The 24,475-nt window shown below is 41.7% G+C and overlaps 1 protein-coding gene across 6 annotated transcripts in view; it reads right to left on the reverse strand.

Annotated features, from left to right (window-relative positions):
• Positions 1-22,159: 22,159 nt before the first annotated feature.
• NPHP1 (nephrocystin 1) overlaps positions 22,160-24,475 on the reverse strand; it is an 83,507-nt gene continuing 81,191 nt past the window's right edge. For all 6 annotated transcript variants that reach the window (XM_053664704.1, XM_053664706.1, XM_053664705.1 and 3 more), the window contains 2 exons: positions 24,291-24,335; positions 22,160-22,521 (listed from right to left, as the gene is read on the reverse strand). In XM_053664704.1, coding sequence (XP_053520679.1) covers positions 22,219-22,521; positions 24,291-24,335 — 348 coding nt within the window. In that variant the 3' untranslated portion in view covers positions 22,160-22,218. The remainder of the gene's footprint in view (positions 22,522-24,290; positions 24,336-24,475) is intronic.

A 24,475-nucleotide genomic window follows, 5' to 3' on the forward strand; every position in this document is an offset into this window, starting at 1 on the left:
AAGAATTAAAATACACAAAAATATGCCTGTTAACTTCCTGAATGTAGTTTATTCTGTGATAAATAAAGTACTTTATAAGATCCTTCAGAATGTCTATGTTATAATCAAAGTGTTACCATAGGTAGTTAAGTGGTTATTAATAAAAGGGAGGAGCACCTGGCTGGTGTGGCTTAAGTGGACTGAGTGATGGCCTGTGAACCAAGGGGTCACCGGTTTAATTCCCAGTCAGGGCACATGCCTGGGTTGCCCACCAGGTCCCCAGTTGTGGGCATGCAAGAGTCAGCCACACATCGATGTTTCTCTTTCTCTTTTTCTCCCTTCCTTCCCTTCTCTCTAAATATAAATAAATAAAATCTAAAACAAAAAATAGAACCTCGGCATGTTAACATGCTGCTGATATTAACAATATTTTTTAAAGCGGGAGCAAAGGGAGTTAGACATTGAGCTTAATAAACTGGGGAGCATAAGCCTGCTTGCATGGCCAGAAAGCTACAGCTTCACACTCCAGGGCATTATAACATCACTCCACCAAGGGGATTAACACTTTTCCCTTTCCCCTTCTAGTATCAGATTGTTGGGGAGCACAAGAGAAGGTAGCTGCCCATAAATGCTGGTCAGTCTAACTAGGGTGTGGACCCATCAGAAAGCCCATGAAAGCTTGGGAAGTTGATTGGTTCTTTTGAAAAAGCACATAGTCTATCCCAAACCCAGGCTAATGTAATCCCGGAGGAACAAAGGAGTGCTGTCTCTCTCTCTCACTCACCCCCATTGGTTAGTGTGTTCTCTCTCTCTCTCCCAGGAGCACTCAACCCTGTGCATCTAACAGCTACTGGGGCCCACAGCAGACTATGTGTGTTCCAAAAAACTAAGCTTTAATATTAAGCAGAGACCCTGGACACTGACTTTTGTTTTTGGCCTTATTGAGGACACAGTTGGACCTTTTCCATGGTGGGACCAAGTGAGATGGGACTTCTACCAGAATAAATCATATTACACCACACCACACCACAATCTCCCATGCATGGGTTCCTGGAATTCTTTCCTCACAATCCTACAGAAGAGCTTGAATTCCACTGACAACATATGGCAACCAGCTGGGAGAGGGAGAAACTGGTGCTCCTGATAAGAATTGGGAACTTGTTCCCTTGGACAAGAAGGTGGGAAAGTCTTTTCTTCACTCATCTCTCCCCACCTCCCTGCTACTGCCTGAGTGTCTCCAGTTTATCTTCTCTCTGTTACAGCCTCATGCAGTTCAGACCTCAGTTTAGGAATGCCCCATTCTGTGTGTGCAGAATGACCTCAGCGCTGCGGTTCCCTGTTGGACAATGAGTAGATAGGTGCCATGGGAACACAGAATACAGGAAATGTGTATGCACCTGCTGCTGCCTTGGGTTTGACCCCTGGCATGGGAAACCCCAAATGCACCCACCTGCTCCAACTCCCACACAGCTCAAATCCCCTTTTGCCTTTTCCTGCCTTCTCTCCAGCACTCAGACTGCGCAGGGCCCCTGCCTCCCTCCTATGGCTCAGCAGCGCTTGCCCACTGTCAATGTGGCTCAGACCTCACTCAAGTCTACCACCCAGAAGATGGCTTGGGAATCCCACTTCTTCCAGCAGTTGCTCACACCTCCACCCATGGGCTTAGGCCACAGCTCCATGAGCACCTGGCATTCTGCACCCTGGGGCTGAGTGCCATGGAAAGAGAGCTGCAGAGAAAGCCACTGCCTGGAGATTCTGCTGTGGCATGGACCCAAAGTCCAACCTCCTAGTATTTGCACACTGCTAAGGAGGCAGGAGTCACAGCCTCCACTGTGCAAACTGGAGTCCAGTAAATCCTAATTTCTTCAAACACAGCTGCTTGGCTGTGTCTCCAGGGCACCATATTTCTAGTCCTTACTAACTCTCCTGCAGGTATACCTAATAAGTAAAAGGGTCTCAGATGCAAGTGCTAATAGAAATGAAAGGATATGTTAATTAACCTTGAAGACTAACTAAATATTTCTTAATCCCTCCCTACATAAGGCCAATGGGATTTACCCCAAGGGCCCAGGGTCTTAAATCTGCTTGATCAGCTAAACAGGGAATGCTTCCTGCCTTCCTAGGGTAGGCTGCCTCACTTTGCTAGTCCTCCTGAAGGACCATAACTGTTGGAAATGTGAAAGTCAGGGCAACAGTTTGCTTGCCCAACTACTAAAGTTCAGAGGCCATCAGAATTGCTCCTGTGGAGTTAAATAAACTCAACTACAGTGCTTGATCACCACTGACTGTTGGTAAGGCTCCACACCTGGACAACTGTGTTGCCACATCAGCAAGACACCTGCCCCCAGTGTAGGAAGGGAGAGTCATGGGTCCAGGAGAGACCCCACAGCCTGCACAAGGCAGTAGCGGGCTGTGGGATTCCAAGGCCAGCAAAGGAGTCACAGGCCACCCTGGGTTTTGTTCTGTGACCAGGACTAGGGAGCATGGAGGATGCTAATGCTTCCCTCAGGTACCCAATATCTTCTACTTTTAGAATGAGGTTTTTATCTCCCTGTTTTATGAGGATAAAATTTTCTCTTCCTGAAGACAATAGGCAGTTCAATTTCTACCCACAGTACCCTAAGAGAACCTATTTTTAGGGTACATACTTACCAACTTGCAAACAACTGAACTCCAGGTTTTTCAAGAAGAGCGTTTATAGATAATTGCCTATATGAAAGCAAAGTTTGCCATTGAAACACAAATACCTGGTCTCCAAGTTATTTTATCTAGACCATCTTTGGAATGAAAATTTCTGGAAATTTATCTTATCAAAAAAGAAAAGCCTTGGTCATCTGAGTAAATCAATTTAATTTATTTCAGATGTTCAAACTTTCTAAATCAGTGAGTTTTGCTGTTTAATATCCATCTCGTGGAAATATCTCTCTCTTAAAGTGTATGTTTGCCAATCAAGAATCCTATGTTTCTAAAAGTTATGAAACATGTTTGCTGCTCTAAGGAATGCTAATTGCCCACTTTTAGCTATCTAATACAGAGTTGGAGTTTGATCCTTTTCACTCTGTTAAAAGGACAAGGATTTTACTTTTGCTTTACATTTTTCTCCCTACCTCATTCCTCCAGAAACTGGAAATTCTATGAACCCTCCAGAAATTGTCAGTTCTTAATGACTGAGACATGGCAGCATGTTTCTTTGCATAAATCCAATAAAACCAATTTCCAATTGTGGTTTCATTAACCAAGACTTTGACTGGAATGTCATGTCTAGGCATGGTTGGACTCTGAATGTCATCAGAAAGCCTTGACAAATTAAGATTGACTTTCAAAGGTAATAAAAGCCCACTGCAGAAATAGCATGTTACCTTTCTTGGTCACATGATTCATAGCAGTCTTTCCAGGTAAAGAACAAAGGTTGCTTTCCTGAAAGACAGCAAGGAAGGAACCTCAAGACATTTGGGGGAACCTCAAGAATTTGAGGAATTTACCCGAAGATATAGGTGTTGCAGGCAAAACCTGATGACAGCTGTAACTTGGCTTCTATTCCCTTAGGGACTAACTAAAGTTCAGTTTGAAGATTTCTTATGAAATTTCAGCAAAGAAGATTTGCAAGGGTCTATATGATCTATTGATATTCTTCTTGTGTTTATGAAAATAATCAGGTCAAATTAAAACTGGACTTAATGCAGTCTCTTGGATGAAAATGAGGGTGATTTTTAGGGAGAGAAATTGTGTTTTAAAGGGAATCAAAATGCCCAGTTGGGGATATTGGACTCTAGTGCAGTTAACTGTCTTCAAAGTTTGGTTTTCACCTGTAAGCTAAACTGGTTCTTGAATTCTTACAGCTTTCTTTAATCCTCCAACTAATCTTTCATTTTTCCTCTCACCTTTTGATAGAAATTATTAGAAATGCAACTTTTTCCCAAGGCTGTGTATGCAGTATAGAGTTTACCTCAGCAACTAATGATATCACCAAAGGTGTTCACACTGAAGACAGAGGACCTGTCAAGTTGTCACTGCTTGCTTTCATTTCAGCAAAGGCCTTGCATTTGGATGTCTTCTCAACTGACAGTCTTGCATCTCAGAACCTGGTTTATGGTTTGATGTGTTCCTTAACCTTTGTGTTCTTTCTTGTTTTCATAGGGTGTATGCCTATGACATTATTTACATGGTTGCTTGTTTACGCAGTATAGGCCTTGCTTTAGAAGCTCATTTCCTAAAATAAGACTCAACGGTTTGGCTGGATTGACTTGTCAGGACTGTATGGTTGACTTGGTGAAGTATGGAGCTGTCAGCTTCACTTGAAATTGCTTCTCTTTTTCTGCCCAAATAGTTCAGACAGAAAAGGCCCACAGTTCTTCAGGGGAAAATCTTAGAAAATTTCCTTCAGCATAATATGAATAAAGTATGGTAAATGAGAGGACTTTGGAAAGGTGTGACCCACCTTCACACAGGGAAGCAACTTCTCTGACTTAATCTGAGACACTGTAGAGTTAGTTTCTTCCTCTGTCACATAGTTCTTACTTCTCACCAGACCTTTAGTTGCTGTAATTCTCCTCATTTTTGGACTACATCTTTTAACCTCCTTGTCAAGTTTGTCACCTCTAGAGTACAAGAAGGATGCCTACTTGTCCAGCAGTGCCATCCTTTAACAATACTATCCTCTGAACATCACATATGCCACCTCCCAGGAACAGCAGACTGATCTGGACTTTGCAAAATCCCTCTTTCTCATGTAAATATTCCTCTTCCTTTTTGCTCCTTTCTTCCTTTAGCAGATAGGAAGACCCTCTGAGCCTGGGGATAAGCAGGACTACATCATTTTGACAACAAGAAGCAGCTATAGAAGATGAGATCTTCATTTTACCCTTGTAAGATTACAAAGTGGAAGATCTTCAGGATAGAATATTACCATCAGTAATTAACTAGTTATTAATTTAAAAAGGCAGAAAAGTTAATTAGACATTGAGTTTAATAAACTGGGGAGCATAATCCTGCTGCCTTGCCCAGGAAACTATAGCGTCACACTCCAGGGGATTATAACATTACTTTACCAAGAGGATTAACACTCCTCCCTTTCCCTTTCAGGTACCAAATTGTTCGGCGGTACAGGGAGAGGTGCTTGACCATAAAGGCCTGTCATTCTAACTAGGATGTGGACTCCTCAGAAAGCCCTTGAAAGCTTGGGAAGTTGATTAGTTCTTTTGACAAAGCACCTGATCTATACCAAACTCAAGCGATTATCGTCCTAGAGAAACAGAAGCAGCTCCCTCCCTCTCTCTCTCACCCATCCGGAGGCTCTCACCCCATTTGTTCATGTGCCCTCTTACCCATAAGCATGTGACCATGTGGGTATAGCAGCTCTCAGGACCCGCAACAGACTAGGTGGGCTCCAAAGGACTAAGCTTTTTGTTTATTGATTTTAGAGAAAGGAAAGAAGAAGAAAAACATCAATGTGACAGAGAAACATCAGCCAATTGCCTCCCGTATACATCCCAACTATGTATCAAACCTGAAACCTTTTTGGTGTATGGGACAATGTTCCAACCAACTGAGCCATCCAGCCAGGGTAGGATTAAGGTTTAATCTGAAGCAAAAATTCTGGACACTGGCTCTTGTTTTCACCTTGCTAAGGATACAGTTGGACTATTTCCATGGAAGGACAGAGGAAGATGGGACTTTGGAAACCTAGGGGCAGACTTCCACACAAATAAACCATCTAGCCACACCACAGTCTGCCACGTATGGGTCCTTGGAATGCTTTCCTCATGATCCCAATTGCCACCACCAACAAAAGGAAAATGTCAGGGTTCATAGAGATTTGTGGTAAATTAAAGACTGGTGACAGTTTGATATATTTACTTCTTACACTGAACTCATCTTTGCTTTGTTTTGAGGCTTTATTTATAAATGCGTATTGTGGATCCAGGATTTGGAAAAAAAATTGCCATGCATAGTTTAGCTTTCTACTCTCTTCTTGAATTTACTTTTGGAGCAGCTTTTTTGGTTTGTGACGCTGTAGGTGGGGGCGGGGTCAGAGAGGGACAATGGCGGTCCCCTCTGCCACTTCCTGCCACTGGGGCCTGCATGGTCTGTCTCACTGCCCCCTCCTTCACCAGTTTATCTACACACAAATGTGTGACCATGGTCAGCCTTCAGTGAGTCCGCCCGCTTCTCCACACCTGGGATCCGCCTACTGCTGCCGGCGCGCCTGGGTCGGTCTGGTGGATCTTTCCTGCCCGACCCAGCTCTGCTGCTGGTTCTGCCCCTCTTACTGGTTTGGCTGAAGGGTTCATTGTTGTCAGACTTCCGTGAAGTTCAATTTTCTGTGGTTTTGGCTGCATTTCTGTTGCTAAAACTCTGTTATTTTAAACTTGGTTGTGGGAGGAGGCACAGTGCTTCCACCTACACCTCCATCTTGGCGGAAGTCTTGGAGCAGCTTTTTTAATGCTAAAGTCTTCTACTGAAATTTTTGAAACTTGGTGTCGATGACCCATCATTATCTTCTGAAGTTTTCTTATAGAGAATAAAAGAAGACTCCTGATAAATTTATATATTTTTGTTTCCAATAGTTCTCTTAATAAGCATATAATACACATACATTCATACACACACACGTTAATTACAGAAGAGGTTCAAAATGGCAGCCCTGGATTAATACATCAACATAACAGCTATAGTTTGCCAAGATTATAGCAAAGCCATTTGTATTTAATCCTTATTATAGCTTTATAGAATAAATATTCTTATTAAGCCCTATTTTTCAGATGAAAAAATCTGAATTCAAAATGGTTCAGAGATTTATCTGATGTAGTAAATATGGGACTCCACCCTAGACCTTTGGACTTTTTCATTGCTTTCTTTCTAATGTTTTATTTTTTAAATACCTTTATACTTACCAATGTACTTTTGTTTCCTATACTAATAACAATTCTTAATGTGATTCATCAAGAATAATTACTCAAAAGAATTATAGAAATAGCACGTTAATGTGAATACTTTATAATCTGTATAACTATAAATACTTCCACAATTAGATATAACTGGCTTATGATACAAATGCCTCACTAAGATGACCCCTTGATTCATTCCACAGTCTTGTTGAAAGTCTCACAGAAAAATATAATGTCAAAGGTGGATGGGGGTGTGGTGGGGTTAAAATGGAGACAACTATACTTGAACAACAATTAAAAAAGCCTTGTCTGTTTTGACTGTAGAGGAATTGGGGAAGCAGGGAAAGGGAGGGAAAAGCAGCAGACCAAGGTTATCACCAATATGATAGGAACATTAATCAGTAGTTGAGGGACCAAAAGACATACCTTTTAAAAGAGTTGTGAAGAGTGATTTGGAGGATCAAGCACAACAAGTTAATGTGAGGTATTTTGTAAAACAGTACAGTGTTAGACTTCATCCAAGGTTACATAGTGAATGTCTGGTGAATGCAGGGACACGGGAGGGGGACTGAATGGGGTGCAGTCATCCTGCTGTGGACACATCTTTATTTCATATATTGGATGCCTGCTGTTGCCTCAACCCCTCATTTTGTAAAACCTTTTAAAAATATATATTATTGATTATGCTATTACAGTTGTTCCATTTTCCCCCTTTATTCCCCTCTGCCTGTCACCCAACCCTCTCAAATTCTCCCACCTTAGTTCATGTCCATGGGTCATACATATAAGCTCTTTGGCTCCTACATTTCCCATACTATTCTTAACCTCCCACTGTCTACTTTGTACCTACCAATTATCCTTATTCCCTGTACCTTTTTCCCCATTCTCCCCCTCCCCCTTCTCACTGATAACCCTCCATGTGATATCCATTTCTGTGATTGTTCCTGTTGTAGTTGTTTGCTTAGTTTTGTTTTTAACAAAACTTTTAACTCTTACTGCTTCTTACTTTATAGTGAGGACTTGGCTTTTATCACTACCGAAGCCAGTGTGTTCCTTTTCCTCTTTCTTGGTTAGTGAACACTTCGGATTTGGAAGTGTCTAATGTCTGAGTGATTACCTGAGAAAATGCAAATCCAGCTTCCAAAGTTGAATGAGGGGAAGTTCTTTATAAAAAATTCCAGTTAATAAATGAAGAAGGAATGATAGAATCAGAAATCAGTATTTTATTCCTTCATTGAACTACTAACCATCAACTGACACTAAAACTGTGAAGAGCTGATGCGACATTTTAAAACAGTGACGAAGCTGACCACTAGTAACACATATGACATGTAATATAGGGGCTGTCAAACTTTTCTCTAAAGAGCTGGGTAGTAACTATCACAGGCTTTTGGGGCAACACAGTCTCTGTGGGTGTAGTGGGAAAGCAGGTGTAGACAATATATAAATTACATAGCATGACTGTGTTCCAGTGAAATTATACTTACCAAAACACAGTTGATTGGTTATGGTCTGTGAACTGCAGTGGATTGCTAATTACACTTTTCAGGAAATATGGGGGGTAAAGAAATAATGTAAATGGTCTGCAAGTCCAGACTGTAGGACACTGTGTAGAATGACTAAATTTAGTTTCTCAAGTAAATCAGTGCATGAAAGGGGCTCCTAAGGGGAAAGGAGAAGAATCAAATGTTATGTAGAGTTTGAATTTTTTTCTTGGAGCACACCAGTTGTATAGTATATCTTGGAGGCAATCAGAGAAATCTGAATATTGGATGATTTTTTTTAAATTACTCTTAACTCTGTTACATGTAATACTGCCATGATAGTTATTTCTTGGCAGTGAAGTATTTAGGTGAAATAACATGATGTCTGAGATTTACTTTAATATAAAATATTCCAGTAAACAAGTATATGTAGTGGGTGGGTGGAAAATAGTTGAAACAATTGGAAAATAGTTGAAACGATTGGCAAAATGTTGAAATTGGGTGATAGATACATGGGAGTTTATTGTTTTTATTTCCATTAAAGTAATTGTTATATTTTATATTGTTGCATGTTTCAAAATTTTTACGTTAACATAAAGTTAAATATACCCTGAAAAGTGTGTGTGGATGGTATCAGGGTGGGAGGAGGTAGTTGTGTAGAAAAGGAGAGATGAACCAAACGAAAAAATAATTTTTATATAGAGAGATTTTTGTTTCTATTGCTGGTTATATTCCTTTTAGCACTAGCACTTTCTATATTTTCTCCGTTGAAGTTCCTTCTGCCACTTGAAAATGAGAGTTCCTATTTTCACATTCTAACAGCAGTCCCTGATTATATGTGCCTCTAGAATTCACAAAGAGAAGAAAGATCAGAGAGCAAAGTTTTTACTTTACTTTCCCAAGAGAGGGAAAGGGCTGGGTGCAGAGACATGCACCAGCACTGCAGGGTGGGGCTGTGAGTTTTTATTGGGTAATAGAAGGGTGGTGGGTGCTGTTGTGTGGCACCTGGGCTGTTGGGAGTTTTACAACACAGAAGATTTCTGGTGGTTTTGCAAAAGCTGCAGTTTGCTACAATGTCATTTTTTGCCTGTGGCTGTGGGATGCTCCTAGTCATGTTCTGTTTTTGCTTTCCAGCAACTTCCAGTCCTGGGGACACAAGCTCAGAAGAGTAAAATGGCAGTCACGTTAACAAGGTCACAGCTCTACTCAACCATAGCAAATAGTGCCGGCTTTGTCCTATCACCTTTCCAAAGCTTAAATTTTAAAAGACTTTTTTAACCTGACTGGTGTGGCTCAGTGGATTGAGCTCTGGCTTGCGAACTGAAAGGTTGAACAGAGTCGAACAAGCCGGTTTGACTCTGCTGGCAAGGGCTAAGGCAGAGTTCTGATAAGCCGTGTGCAGCATTTTAAAATCTTGTGTATTATTTTTACTTTATATATTGAAATTGTGCTTTAAATCTAAAAATATGGGCTTTATATTGTTTTTCATGTCATTTTGTCACAGGTGGATGAAAGGTTTTCTTAGGCTCCCCAAAAAGGAAATGGTAATCAGCCACAAAGTTAGGCAGTATAGAGCTTTATTGGGGTTTGCATACCCAGGCGAGGTTCTCCAGCCTGCAGGGGCCAGGGAAGTTGTGCCTAAGCAGGGAATATGGCAGGATTTCATTTTGGTTGGCTCTCTTCATGGGAGCTGGGGATTGGTCCCCTTTGAACAAAGCGGCAGTATATCATTGGTGGTTCTCCTTGGGCTCAGGTTGCTATGCAGATATTCATTTTGGCAAAGCCTGCCATTTCAGCTCCCTGGTTTGACGTCAGCGGTCTTTTCTGGGTTGTAGTTCAGCCGCCATTTTGTCCTACCCCACCCATCCTGACAGTGGGCACAGGTAACCAGGTTCTTGGTAATCGGGACAAAGAATTGAACCAAACACCCAGAGTTTATAGCAGAGAACATGGGAGTAGGACAACTCCAAGCAGAGATTGACCTCATGGGCTGGAGGGACTCTATTCTTATAGGGAATATTCTTCCTGGCTAGTTTTGGCGGGCTTTTACGGCACATGTGCAAGTAGTTGTATTACTTTAATGCTACTGCCCATTTGGTCTCCCATGGTTTTCCTTGATTGGCCACCAGAGAAGGGGTCGCACAATGTTACCAAATGGACCCCCCTTCTCTGCAGGTCCCCCTGTACTATGTTCGCTTTGCCCGCTGCCTAGGAATTATAGCTCTCCATGTCAGAGATTAGTGGAAAGGAAAGGAATTATTTATTCAAAAGTTATACAGACTTAAGAGTAATGACTTAATGTCTTCATTAAAATCCCAAAGCCCCTTAAAACTCCCACAAACACACACAGTCCTTCCTTCCCCTCTTTGCCCAGTCTGGGGTACTGTATCTTAGGAACAGAAACAGAAGTCCATGGCTCAGGCAGCCCCCGGTTCTTCCCAGTAATCAATCCGTGCTTGGCTAGCAGGCCTCCCTTGGTTCCCAGCACCATCAGCTGTGTCAGCAGGATCTCCAGTTCTTCAACCAAAACCACAATGCACCTCCTCATGGCCCACCAGCAAGAGTCCTTTCACTCCTTTTCTTCCTGCAGCACCTCTCCTGCATTCTTCCAAACTGCTAAGATAGAGAGAGCTCTGCATCGCTGCTACATCTTGCTTTCCAGCTACCTAGACTGTGTGGCAAAGGGAGACCCAAAGCCAATGGGTCTTCTCTGGTGGTTCTCTGCTAAAGCCGAGTGGTGATTCTTGTCACGGCTGCCACTCCTGGGTTTAAATCCCAGTGCCAATCTTCCTCTGCAGACCCATTTCCAACTTCTCCCACAACTGGCTACATCTTCCAGCATTTCTGTATTTTTCCAGCTTTTCTGGGTTGCCATAGTAAATCTGGGCAGGTGGCCCTGTGGTGCGGAGCCAATCATCTCAGGCTCTGTAACCAGGGTGAGTTGCCTCCCAGTTACATGCTGGGTAGAAGTCACTCCCTTCTCCCTGGCTCAAAGCATGGCCACATCTATTTAACATATCTATGAAACCAGTTAAAGGTTATAGATATGTTAAATGACTGTTCTAGAGGTTAGCTGCAAAGCTGTTGCTATGCAAAACAACTCTCAATGGCCCTGCTCCATGGGTCCCATCCCCCAGTTCAGACTTGTGGGGGTGAGGACATCCCATATTTTTAATATTTCCCGGATACCCTGAGTTCTGGACCCCATTACAAATCCTTCTTTTGGGGGGCCCCCTGGCTGCATCCTCTTATAATTTTAAAATAACTATTATTTTCCAAGAAACTGTTATCTTAGAATGTTATATCTTACAGAAAAGTTTTATCAGTTGCATTATAATCAAATCTATAACCATGTTATTTTAAGTTTTATCATTTATACACATTGTTTTACTCTAATGCACTTGCAAATGTTACATCTTCACAAATATTGATGAAAAGAACCCTGACTTACTCTAAATTACAGTTTTCTAAGCAGGTCAAATCTTTGAACTAGATGATTTCAGAACTTTAAGAAATAACTGGATTCGTAAAAAATACTGGTGAAATATCAGTATAAACAAAATGGTTATGGTGATACAGGGTTGCAGCCAAGGGGGGGGCCCAAAAAAAGATTTGGAATGGTGTCCAGAATTCAAAGTGCATAGGAATATTGGAGAGACATATAAGATGTCCTCACCCTACCCACCCCCCAAGGGATGAATGGAGCAGGGCCATTGAGAGCTGTTTTGCATAGCAACAGTTCTGCAACTAACCTCTGGAATAATTATTTAACATATCTATAACCTTTAACTGGTTTCATAGATATGTTAAATAGCTGTGGCCAAGTTTTGAGCCAAGGAGAAGGGAGTGGCTTGGACCCAGGATGTAACTAGGGACTGCGCTCCTGAGTGGGAGCTTGGAAAAGATTGGCTCTGGAACATGAGGGGATAACTGCCCAGGTGAGGAGAGGGCCATGTGGTTTGGGGCAGAGTGAGGACCCGTGCAGACATGTAGGGGAGAGCCACATGGTTTCAGCAGAGTGAGGACTCCCTCTTGGCCAGGTGAAAGGGAGCCACGTGGTTTTGGCAGAGTGCAGACCCCCTTTCCCAGGTGAAAGGGAAAACCACGCAGCTTTTCCAGAATGGAAATCCCTGCAGCCAGGTGAAGAAGAAAGCCACATGCTTTTGGTGGAGTGTGAACCCCTGCAGCTTTGGTAGAAGAGGCCCACGCGGCTTTGGGGTGCCCCCTTTGGCCGAGTGGCCTGGAAAGCAAGAGAGACTTTGACTGGAACTGGGTACAAAGAACTCTTGCCAGTGGACCATGAGAGGGTACCATAATACTTTATATTAACTAGAAAGAGATCCTGCCTGCACGGTGACACAGATGATGGTGCCAGCGGCCTGCAACGCAGAAGTGTGCTCTTTTCCTGATTTACCGTACCCAGAGTTGGGACAATGAAATAAGGGAGCGCTGTGTGGGTGTAGGAGTATACCCTAAAGGACTTTGATATTTTAGTGGAAGCATTAGGCCTGAATAGCATTAAATAAACATTTCGTTTCCTTTTCACAAATCTCTGGCATTGAGAGATGTCTTTCCAATTGGCGGTGGACAGAAGAGCCCAGTAGATGTTAGTATTCTGTCCTTGGGAGGGGCCCCTGTTATGTAGCAATATTTGGCATCCCTAGGTGGGCCAGATATTGCCCCCCCTCCTGACCTCTTGTTCTGTAACAATGGGATGGAATAAACTAAAGATAATTATTATTATGATGATTTTATTAAAAATATTGCTGATTTTTAAATCTTTTTGTTTTCTAAATGTAAGGAAAACTAAAAGGAGACATTCTGCATTATTACTAAGAGCTCATTAACCAGATTATAGGGACTGATAAATTAGTAGCATTCATTTCACAGTGTTCTCCCAGAACACAAAGTCTTCAAAACCTTTGACTTACAACCAAGAAACTTTTGTTCCTTCGAAATGATACTAATTAAAAACTCTCCAACATCATTAGAAGGGAACTTATCAGGTGCCTAACCATGAATAGACATCTGCCCCCGTCTCTGACAATTGCCACCACCTACAGCAGAGATCAAAGACTCTTGGGGGTGAGAAGCGGCAGGCATCAGAGGCAGACAGCTATCCCAAGACACCAACAAGGCCTGTGTACCAACAAACTGATGTTGAACTTTACTTATTTGATTGTCTTTACCTGTCTACTAATATTAATAATAATTATTACAATTGTTCTTTACTCTTTTCTCAAACCTTGTGTATATAGCCCAACTATTAATAATTGCTGAAGGTATATACAATTTGTATTATCAATAATGAAAGGGTAAAGTCAGAGCCATTTGCCATCATGGCACCATTTACTGAGCAGGCCTGTGATCTTGTTAAATAAATATGACTGATATTTTTCTCTTCTGAGCTTATGTCCCTAGGACTAGAAATTGCTGCAAAGCAAGAACAGAACTAACTGCTCCCTACAGCCACAGGCGGAAGATAACGTGGGAACAAACTGCAGCCTCAGTTACAACACTCCGGCAGCCCAGGGGCCACACAACAGCAACCCCTTTTTTATCAGATCGGAATCCAATAAATCCAATAAGAGCTTGGAGCCCCACCCCTCCATGCCGGTATATCTCTCCACACCATGCCCTTCTCTTCTCCTGCAGAGTGAATAAAAACTTCATTTTCTATACATTCTTCTCTTTTGAATTCTTTCACAACCTATGTCACTGACCACCCTAACAAATAATACTTCTTTATGGTTTCTCTTTTGAAATTTAGAAAAAATGCTATTATAAAAAGGAAGGAATATATATATTTTTAAGAGAAGTTAAAAGGTAGTAGTGTATCATAATATGTTGGTTATTTCTGAATAAGTACAAAGAGACAAATTAAGAAAAACAAAGGCAGTTGTAGAAAGTTAATTAAAAAAAATATTAAGAAAGAAATTTTACATATATACAAATGCCAGAACCTAATTACGGGAATGTGCTTACACCCTAACCTAACAAATACTACTAACTATACTAATTCATACACAAGCTGAAATGGCTATAAAATCATGACCCCTCTATAACTGCTGCTGAGGCACTGGAAATTTACTTATGCAACTCATACTGTCCTTCTGGCCTCTGGAAATTTCAATGGTAATTGTAAAATTACCATTGAAACAGCACTATGTTCTTCAAGTCTTGGCCCCAATTAAAACTTCAAGTTACAACTTCCAATTGTACAACCAGCAGGAACCAGAATAACATCAGCACCTGAGTGCTTCCAATGGGAAGTAGATGGGCCACAGTGAATAGGTACCCACCTCGTGGTCAGATTATGAAAACTGAAGAGATGTATGATGCGCCCTCAAACTACAGGTAAATATTACATTAGATGCAAAATGTAGAAAAGTGAGACAAGCAACAAAACTTGAGCCATAGTAGCCCAAAGATTAGAAATAATCCAGAGAGATGCAAATTAAAACCACAGTGAGATTCCACTTCACACCAGTCAGAATGACCATCGTAAACAAAGCAACAAAGAACAAGTATTGGAGAGTTTGTAGAGAAAAGGGAACCCTAGTGCACTGTTGGTGGGATTGTAGAGTGGTACAACCACTGTGGAAAACAGTATGGAATTTTCTCAGAAAACTAAAAATGGATCTGCCTTTTGACCTAGCAATTCCATTGCTAGGATTATACCCTAAGAACCCTGAATCACCAATCCAAAAGAACCTATGCACCCCAATGTTCATAGCAGCACAATTTACAACAGCCAAGTGCTGGAAGCAACCTAGGTGCCCATCAGTAAATGAATGGATCAAAAAAAGTATGGTACATTTACACAATGGAATACTATGCAGCAGAAAGAAAGAAGGAGCTCATACCCTTTGTGACAGCATGGGTGGAACTGGAAAGCATTATGCTCAGTGAAATAAGCCAGGTGGTGAAAGACAAATACCATATGATCTCACCTTTAACAGGAACCTAAACAACAAAACAAATAAGCAAGCAAAATATAACTAAAGACACTGAAATAGAGAACAGTGTCCAGAGAGGGGAGGGGAGAGAATTTCAGGGGAAAAGGGGAAGGGTTTACAGGAACAAGTATAAAAGACACATGAACAAAAACTAAGGGGGGGTAGAAATGGGAGGGAGGTGGGGAGGTCTGGGTGGGTGAGCTGGGATGGGAGTAAAAGACAGAAAATTGTACTTGAACAACAAAATGTTAAAAAAAAAATTCAAAATATATTTAATAAGGACATATAGGGTCTGACTGCCTCCCATTCACAGTCTTTTTCTTTTGAATAATAATAGTAATTTGAGCTGAATATGTGGACAAAAAGCAGCCACATACAAAAGCTGACTGGCTCAGGGGAGGCCTGCATGGCGGCCATGCAAACTAAGACACCAACAGTAACCATGCAGGATGGTCTGAAATAAAAACTTTCTAATTAAAAGCAGGTCATGGCAGGAAGTCAAGTCCTAAGCTGGAATATTCCCTGACAAAAGTCAATCTTTACCTTTATTGAGCCTGTCTATTGTTTTTAACTTATTTTTTATTTATTTACTTTTTTACATCTATGATAACATATCTTTAGAATTTCAAGGTAACTTCCAGGCACCAAAACTACACCAGAGTAGAGACCACAAATTCCCTCGTTATTGTTATCAGGTTAATTGTTGACTGTGAACTACCCTTCACCTATTTGTGTAAAAGAAGTACATGTCTATCATTTCACTTTTTACTCAATCCCAGAAGTTCTGCCACTTTGCTTTCTTCTATCTCCCTAATATATCACTGATAGATTTCCTGTAACCTGTTTACCTATTCTTTTGATTTTAATATATAAAATAATGTGCAAAACTGCCATTCTCTGGAGCATTTTCTCAACTCGGAGGTATTACTTTCCAGCAATTGTCAGTTTGGTTCAAATAAACTCATAAAAATTCTCTACAGGTTTGAATGTTTCTTATGCCAACTACTCATTGTAGTAGACTGCTCTGCCTAGTTTTAGGAATTGTATCTCTACCCCTGTGGCTAAGAGCAAGAGATGACCTTTGGAATGCCAGCTGCAGGAGACAAAGCTTGTCTCTGGTATCAAATGCTGCCTCAGTTCCTCTCCCTGCCCCCAAAGCTTGGTTGGAAGTCAATGACGGGTAAGACCCCGAACAGTGGGGGGGCAACCTAAGCCAGACTCATCACTTGGGAGGCCTTCATGGAAGGACTGGGTGGGGGGGGCTGCAACAAAGAGCAATAGACTCTTGCCCCCCAGCTTTGACAAAGCCCGAGTCCCCATGTCCTCTGGGAGAAGCGCTTCCTGGCTCTAATCCCCTTAAGCCTGAATACCTGTTGGGGAGAGGTGCAGCTCCTTGCCTTGCTAGAGCGTGTCCTGGGAGAAAATCTGGCATCACAAAGACTTCCTGATAAACCTGTGAAATCTTCTCTGCTAAGAGTGCTTCCATTCTTATGATAAGGGTCCAAGAGGAAATGAGTATGTTTCCCAAAGTTTCTGCAACTCTCTTCCTGACAGACACTGATTCAGACTCTAAAGCCCTCAGATTTCTTTGTAATGTTATCTACTGTTTGATCCTTGCTGCCCTGTATTCCTGAGTATTACAACCCAATAAAAGTCTATGGATGAGGGCGCTCAGGGCCTTTTTCTCCTCAGAGAAACTGGCCACTGCTGGCCTTTGTCTCCCCTGAGAAACTGGCCACAACCCACTCCCTCCTCCCCTAAACAGATCTCATCATGTCTCGGCCATATTTACTCATTCACGCGTGTCTGTGTCACCGGGGGGACTCGCAGAGAGAAGTCGCCCCCACAACTCATAAGTGGTCAATTAATAGTAATTTAAAAAAAGGTGATTCAAGGGTGAACTTTTAAAATCATAATCCAGAAATACAATGTAGGGTAAATGGAGGCAGTCTGGCTTCCCCACCCAGGTATATGAGTAACTAAGGAAGCAGTTTCCCATAACCTTGAACAGGCCTGATAAGTAATGTTCCCACAGCCTTGAGACTGGATCTGATAAACGGTTCCCATAATATGAAGTAAGCTCGCATGTGCAGAATCATGTTATATTATATAATGTTTTGGCTTTCTGCTGGCTTTGTCTGTCTCTAGTACTTAAGAAGGCACCTTGTAACGTGCATGGCTTGCCCGCCTGTGAATAAAGGCATGTCAAGCATCCCCGTGGCTCCAAACATTTTCTTCCACCTCCCTGAACCTGGAGTGGACCTGCCAGGCCTTGACCAACTGCAACACATATGACATGATGATTCAGTACTGAATCATAACACTTATCTGCTGCTGGTTTGGGTTTTTCTATTTGTCTCACTGAGTTAATGCTACTGAAGACCTAACTTTTCAAATAACAGTTTTTTACAATATGGTCATTAATAGTAAGTTTGTTTTTTATTACACTAGTGATATTGGACTCATGAATTGGAGAATTTTAATTTAAGATAAATAGTTATAAGCCTAATAGGTAATGTGTATGTTAAAGCTACTGTTTCAGGAACTGAAGGTCTGAGCCACCCTGATTCCAGGAGACCACAAGCAATTCCTCCTTTGTGTCTCAGGACTGCAAGCAATCAAGGTGGTATCTGAGCCGTTGTGCTCCAGGGTGAGATGACCACCACCCAGGACACAGCTAAAGACCACCAGCCAGGGCAAGAATACTGCAGTTTTCTTAATCCAATTAACTTTTCCCTGAATTCCAAATCCCTTACCTACACTTTGTTTTCCTCATAAGAGGCCATTTTAAAGTAGAATTTAATAAATGGTAGGTAGAAAATAGACAAGGGGAGGGCAGGAATAGTATGGGAAATGTAAAAGCTAAAGAACTTAAGACACATGGACATGAACTAAGGGGGGGAATGGTGGAGGAGGGGGGTGTGCAGGGTGGAGGGGAATGAAGGGGGGAAATGGGGCAACTGTAATAGCAAAATCAATAAAATATATATTTTTTAAAAATGGAATTTAAGACAGTGTGTTAGAGTACAAACCCACCATCTTCTCAGATCATCAGGCATCTGAATAAAGCACCCATAAAGATTCAATCCCTGTCTCTGCTTATCAGGTTCAGTGTGTGACAGGCAGCATGAACACTGTTCTCTTCCAGTGTCACTAGGAGAAATACAGATACTTAAAACAATGATTAATTTTAAACCATATGATCAGTTTGATAGTTTTGGTTGATTTTTTCTATTTTTTCACCCAGGGCCATTGTGTTCCCTAAAGACCTGCTACCACTTTAGGGGAAAAGAGGTTGTTAATGAAAGAGAAAACAAGTAAAAATGAATGTTATCTTTTTACTACAGACCTATTCACTCCTCTTCCTTTTAGTGATTCCCATCTGCTTTTCCTGTTTTTACTTAACACCAACAGGACTGGACAACCTGAAATACCTATTCTTTTAACTTTCTCATAATTTGAATTTACTGGTCTGACAAATGAAACATGGAAAGCAGAGAACAATAAATACTGATTTTCTAACATGCCACTCAAAATGGGAGATTATATTGGCTAAATACTACCTATTATTATCATAGGGTATATATATTATGAACTATGTCTGTTCTTAGTGACAACTTCAAATTGGACATTCTACAAAAGAAAAAAGGTTTCAGCTTTTTAAAAATAAAATCTGGGCCCTGGCTGATGTGGCTTAGTGAATTAAGCACGAGCCTGTGAACAGAAAGGTTACCAGTTCAATTCCCAGTCAGGGTGCATATCTGGGTTGTGGATCGGGTCCCCATGGGGGGCATGCGACAGATAACTGATGTATCTCTCCCTCTCTTTCTCCCTCCCTTCCCCTCTCTCTATAAATAAGTAAAATCTTTTTTAAAAAATTCTTTTTAAAAATAAATAAAATCTGGCCCTGGCTGAGTGGCTCAGTTGGTTGGAGTGTTGTTCAGAGCACCAATAGGTTGCGGGTTTGATCCCTGGTCAGGGCACGCACAAGAGGCAACTGATCAATGTTTCTCTCTCACATCGATGTTTCTCACCTCGTTCTCACTTTCTCCCTCCCTTCCCTCTTCCTCTCTCTCTGAAATAAAAAACATACCTTTGACTTCTGGCCAAGCTGTAGCATAGGTACACACACTGTGCCTCCTCACATAACCAAAATAAGGACAACGAAAATTTATAAACGACCAGTACTGACAGAAAACTGAATTGTATGGAAGTCTGACAACCAAGGAGCTCAGTAGAAGGGGTGGAGTTGAGCAGCCAGGTGTAGAGGGGGTTCTCAGCAAAAAGAGCGGTGGCTGGCAGACCCAACAAGGGAACGGACTGTGGAGGGGCATGGTGCGAAAGGCAGCTGGTAGACCGGGTGATCCCACATTCTTGCACACATAAACCAAGCGAAACTGGGGAGTGAGACAACAAACCAAGCAATCCAGGGTTCCAGCACACTGAAATAAAGCCTCAAAACCCTAACTGAAAACACCTGTGGGCATTGAGGTGCTGGGAGAGATTCCAGCCTCACAGGATAGTTTGTTGAAGAGACCCATAGGGTCCTAGAACATACACAAACACACCCACACAGGAATCAGTACCAGAAGGGCCCAGTTTGCTTGGGGGAAATGGAGGAAGTGACTGAAATCCAGCAGAGAGAGGAGCAAGCACCATTGTTGCCTCTCAGGCCCCTGCCCCACATACAGTGTCACAACCCAGCAACTGGGTAGCTCCTGGGTAAGGCTCTACCCCTCACTACATAACAGTCGCATTAAGACAAAAGGAAATGGCCCCAATGAAAGAACTGATCAAAGTTCCAGAAAAAATACAACTAAGCAATGAAGAGATAGCCAACCTATCAGATGCACAGTTCAAAGCACTGGTGATCAGGATGCTCACAGAATTGGTTGAATTTGAGCAAATTAGATGAAAAAAATGAAGGCTACACTAAGTGAAATAAAGGAAAATGTACAGGGAACCAATAGTAATGAAAAGGAAATGGATCCAAATCAGTGGAGTGGACCAGAAGAAATAAACAACCAAACAAAAAAAAAGAAAGAAACAAGAATTCCAAAAAATGAAGAGAGGCTTAGGAACCTCCAGGACATCTTTAAACATTCCAACATCAGAATTATAATGGGTACCAGAAGGAGAAGAGGAAGAACAACAAGTGGAAAAGTTATCTGAACAAATAACAAAGAAGAACTTCCCCAATCTGGCAAAGGAAATAGACTTCCAAGAAGTCCAGGAAGCTCAGAGTCCCAAAGAAGTTGGACCCAAGGAGGAACACATCATAATTACATTAGCCAAGATTAAAATGAAGGAGAGAATACCAGAAGCAGCAAGAGATAAGGGGACAGTCACCTACAAAGGAGTTCCCATCAGACTGTCAGCTGATTTCTCAAAAGAGACCTTACAGGCAAGAAGAGGCTGGAAAGAAGTATTCCAAGTCATGAAAGGCAAAGACCTACATCCAAGATTGCTCTATCCAGCAAAGCTTTCATTTAGAATGGAAGGACAGATAAAGTGCTTCTCAGATAAGGTCAAATTCAAGGAGTTCATCATCACCAAGCCCTTATTATATGAAATGTGAAAGGGACTTACCTAAGAAAAAGAAGATAAAAAAGATGAACAGTGAAAGGACAGCAAACTCACAGTTATTAACAACCACACCTAAAACAAAAACAAAAACAAACTAAGCAAACAATACAACAGAAATAGAACCACAAAAATGGAGATCACCTGGAGGGTGAGCAACAGGGCAATCAGAGGAGGAGAGGGGGGAAAGGTACAGAGAATAAGTGAAATAGATGGTAGGTGGAAAATGGGGCAAGGGTAAGAATAGTATGGGAAATATAGAAGCTAAAGAACTTATAAGTATGACACATGGACATAAATTAAAGGGGGGAATGTGGGTGGGAGGGGTGTGCAGGGTGGAGGGGAATGAAGGGGGGAAATAGGACAACTGCAATAACATAATCAATAAAATATATTTAAAAATAAATAAAAACGAAAAAACATACTATTGGTTGAGGATTTACAAGTCTATCTGAAAGGCAGCAAAAGCTATATTCTTTTTAAATTTTTTATTTATTTATTTTTAGAGAGGGGGAAAGAGAGAGAAACAAAAGGAGGGAAATGACACGAGAGAGAAATATCAATTGGTTGCCACTCACCTACGCCCTGACAGGGGACCGAAACTACAACCCAGGCAAGTGTCCTGACAGGGAATCGAATCAGCAACCTTTTGCTTTGCAGAGCAACACCTAACCAACTGAGCCACAGCAGTCAGGGCAGCAGTCAGGATGCTCACAGAATTGGTTGAATTTGGTCGCAAATTAGAATTTGGTTGTAAATTAGATGGAGGTAAAACCTATATTCTTTTGACATAAAGGTGGGTTAATTCATTTCCCAATACCTGAACTTTTTTTTAAGAGCTCCTACTATATGGATACAAAAAGGCAAAACTAGATATTCTTCCTTTATATCTAATTAGGATAAATCGTATTCAAATATTAGACTTAATTGATAAACAACACAGCTTCCTCAAATAGGTTATGCTGATTTCCCCTTCATTTCACAACATAAGTTCTATTAGCAATAATCATATATTTACATATTCTGGATACTAGAGTGTTACAAGATATATGATTTGTAAATATCTTCTCCCATTCTGTGGATTGTATTTTCATTTTTTTGATAATCATAAATTGTTTTTAATAAAATATTGCTTTTATACAAATTTATAGGTACAGTCACCTTAAATTTACTTGGTTTTTAAAAACTTCTCTTTAAATTTAGATACAACAGTGTTTCTCAAAAAAACTTATTTTATTGCATAAACATTCTTACAGAATGTGGCCTGCACAAAGAAGAGGAAGGCTGAGTTCAATGTGGCAGGCACTTCTGGTTCTGTACCTGCATTCAGGGCAGCTGAGGGTCATGGCCACCATCGTCAAGCTGCTTTCTTCTCACTTCATCCAGGAAGTCATAGGTCTGCTCTGAAATGTCAAAAGGTTCATGGACTCCCTCTGATGACAGCAGAGCTTGGAGGGCGCCCTGGTTTTCTTGGTTTTGCTTCAGGAAATCAGTGATGACTTTCCACCGCGCAGCCTCACTCTCCTCTTCTGCCCACCTGAATGGGGGCAGGAGTGTGGAGTGGAGAAGGGGGACTGCGCAGTCGTGGTAGACCTGGAGAAACACAGCCTTCAGGAATTCTCTGTCTCTCTGGGAAAACACAACGAGTTGCTGTGAATGGATCTGCGTGATTATTTGCTAAATGTTAAATCAATTAACTCTGTTAACTAAAAGCCATTAGGGTTGGGCTGGAGGTGACACAGTGCCCGGCAGGTCATGGGCTCCGCACCAGGGACTCAGTCAGAGAGCAGCCCCTCTCAGTGGAAAAGAGACCCCAAGTCATGGTGGAGCAGAGAGGATCAGTTCTCTCTCGGTCGACAGGGGACTCTGAGGCCCGGGCTCTCCTGAGCCCCACTGAGGGTGTCTCACCACTTCCATCAAGGAGAATGGGGTGCTGAAGTCTAATCCTGATGACAGGGGTGTGCATCCAAGTACATGCAGCAATGCGAAGTCAGCTGTAACTGTGTAATTCAATTACAGCACATCAGAGAGTTGTCACATTTTTGTAAGGGAAAGGCAGCAAGTGTTCTGCATGCAATTCAGAGAAAGCAGACCCCAGGAGTAAGATTTGCTGTGAGACTCTCCACAGATAACTAGAGTCTGCAGTGTAGACACTGTCTCACTCAGCCCCTGACACTGAAAGGCCGAGAGGGATCACAGAGCTCGCAGCCCGAAGGTGGAAGCATCCAAACACAGCGGAGTCTGCACACAGATGCCACCCCTCCCAGCACACCCGTGTGTAGAGGGCAATTTCCACAGGCTCAGGTCCCACAGCTTATTCACAGCTGTTCCAGGATAGCCTTAACTCTGCCAATTCTAGCAAAGGTCAATGTAGAAGTGCTGGTCAGAGGGAGGCTCAAATAAAAATACAATATATATATCCCTCCCCGCCTTTCAGGATTTTTAGTTTGCAGACAAGTAACACTTTAGAAGTCAAAAAAACATGGGCCCAATGTGGCACACTCCTTCTTTTTATAAGTGAAGTTTTATCGACACCGTCATGCTCAGACATTTACATACTGTCTATAGCTGCTTCTGGGTTCCCATGGCTATGCTGAGTCACTGTTACAGACACCACAGGGCCTGCAAAGCCAAAAATATCTACTAGGTGGCCCTTCACAGAAAACATTTGCTGAATCCTAGACTGGAGCAGACAAGGCGCTGCTCACCGATAGTGCACGTGCTGCTGGTTTGCAGCGACCATGCTTCTGTGGAATGTGAGCACGAGCCATGCGTTTTCCAATGTATGACACAGATGAGAACAAATTTTTAATTTAATCTTTATTGTATTTTTTCTCATTATCATTTAGTCCCTTTATACCCTCCTCTCCTCAGAGGCCAACTTTATTTTTCCCTCTCCTTGCCTGATAATGACTTTGAGAGCGAGAAGAAAAAAAATTTTTTTAAGATTTTATTTATTTATTTATTTATTTATTTTTAGAGAGGAAGGGAAGGAGAGAAATATCAATGTATGGTTGCCTCTCGTGAGTCCACTGCTGGGAACTGGCATGTGCCCTGACTGGGAATCGAACTGCCATCATGTGGTTCAGAGGCCCGTACTCAATCCACTGAGCTACACCAGCCAGGGACAAAAAAAGTTTTTTAGTAAGAGAAATTTGATAGTCAACCAGGAGACTTTGGTTTTGAAACTTCCCCTCAGCTAAATGAAATTCAGTGATCTGACCCCCAGACCATTCTTGGAATGTGTCTTTGCAAGCATAATGACCCAGTTTAACAGACTCAGGATTATGACAACGGCTACTTTCACTAAAATAAGAAAAAGCCATTATTAGAATGGGCAAGCACACACCAACACTGCAAATGTGATTTGCAGTGGAAAAGTGGAAAAAGCGCATTACCTTCTCTGATCTTTTTAATGTACTTTCCTTCTCAGCCCACGAACACTAAAAAAGAAATAGAAATGTTATATTAATCTGAGGATTCACAAGTCTTTGCCACATGCCTGCAACTTTATTGTAACTGAACCTATGGATGGGGCTTAAAAGAGAACTGACACATCGGAACTGAATCTGTGGGCACCTAA

The sequence above is a fragment of the Artibeus jamaicensis genome, unplaced genomic scaffold, assembly GCF_021234435.1.
Source record: "Artibeus jamaicensis isolate MK-2021 breed Jamaican fruit bat unplaced genomic scaffold, CSHL_Jam_final contig_384, whole genome shotgun sequence".
NCBI lineage: Eukaryota > Metazoa > Chordata > Mammalia > Chiroptera > Phyllostomidae > Artibeus > Artibeus jamaicensis.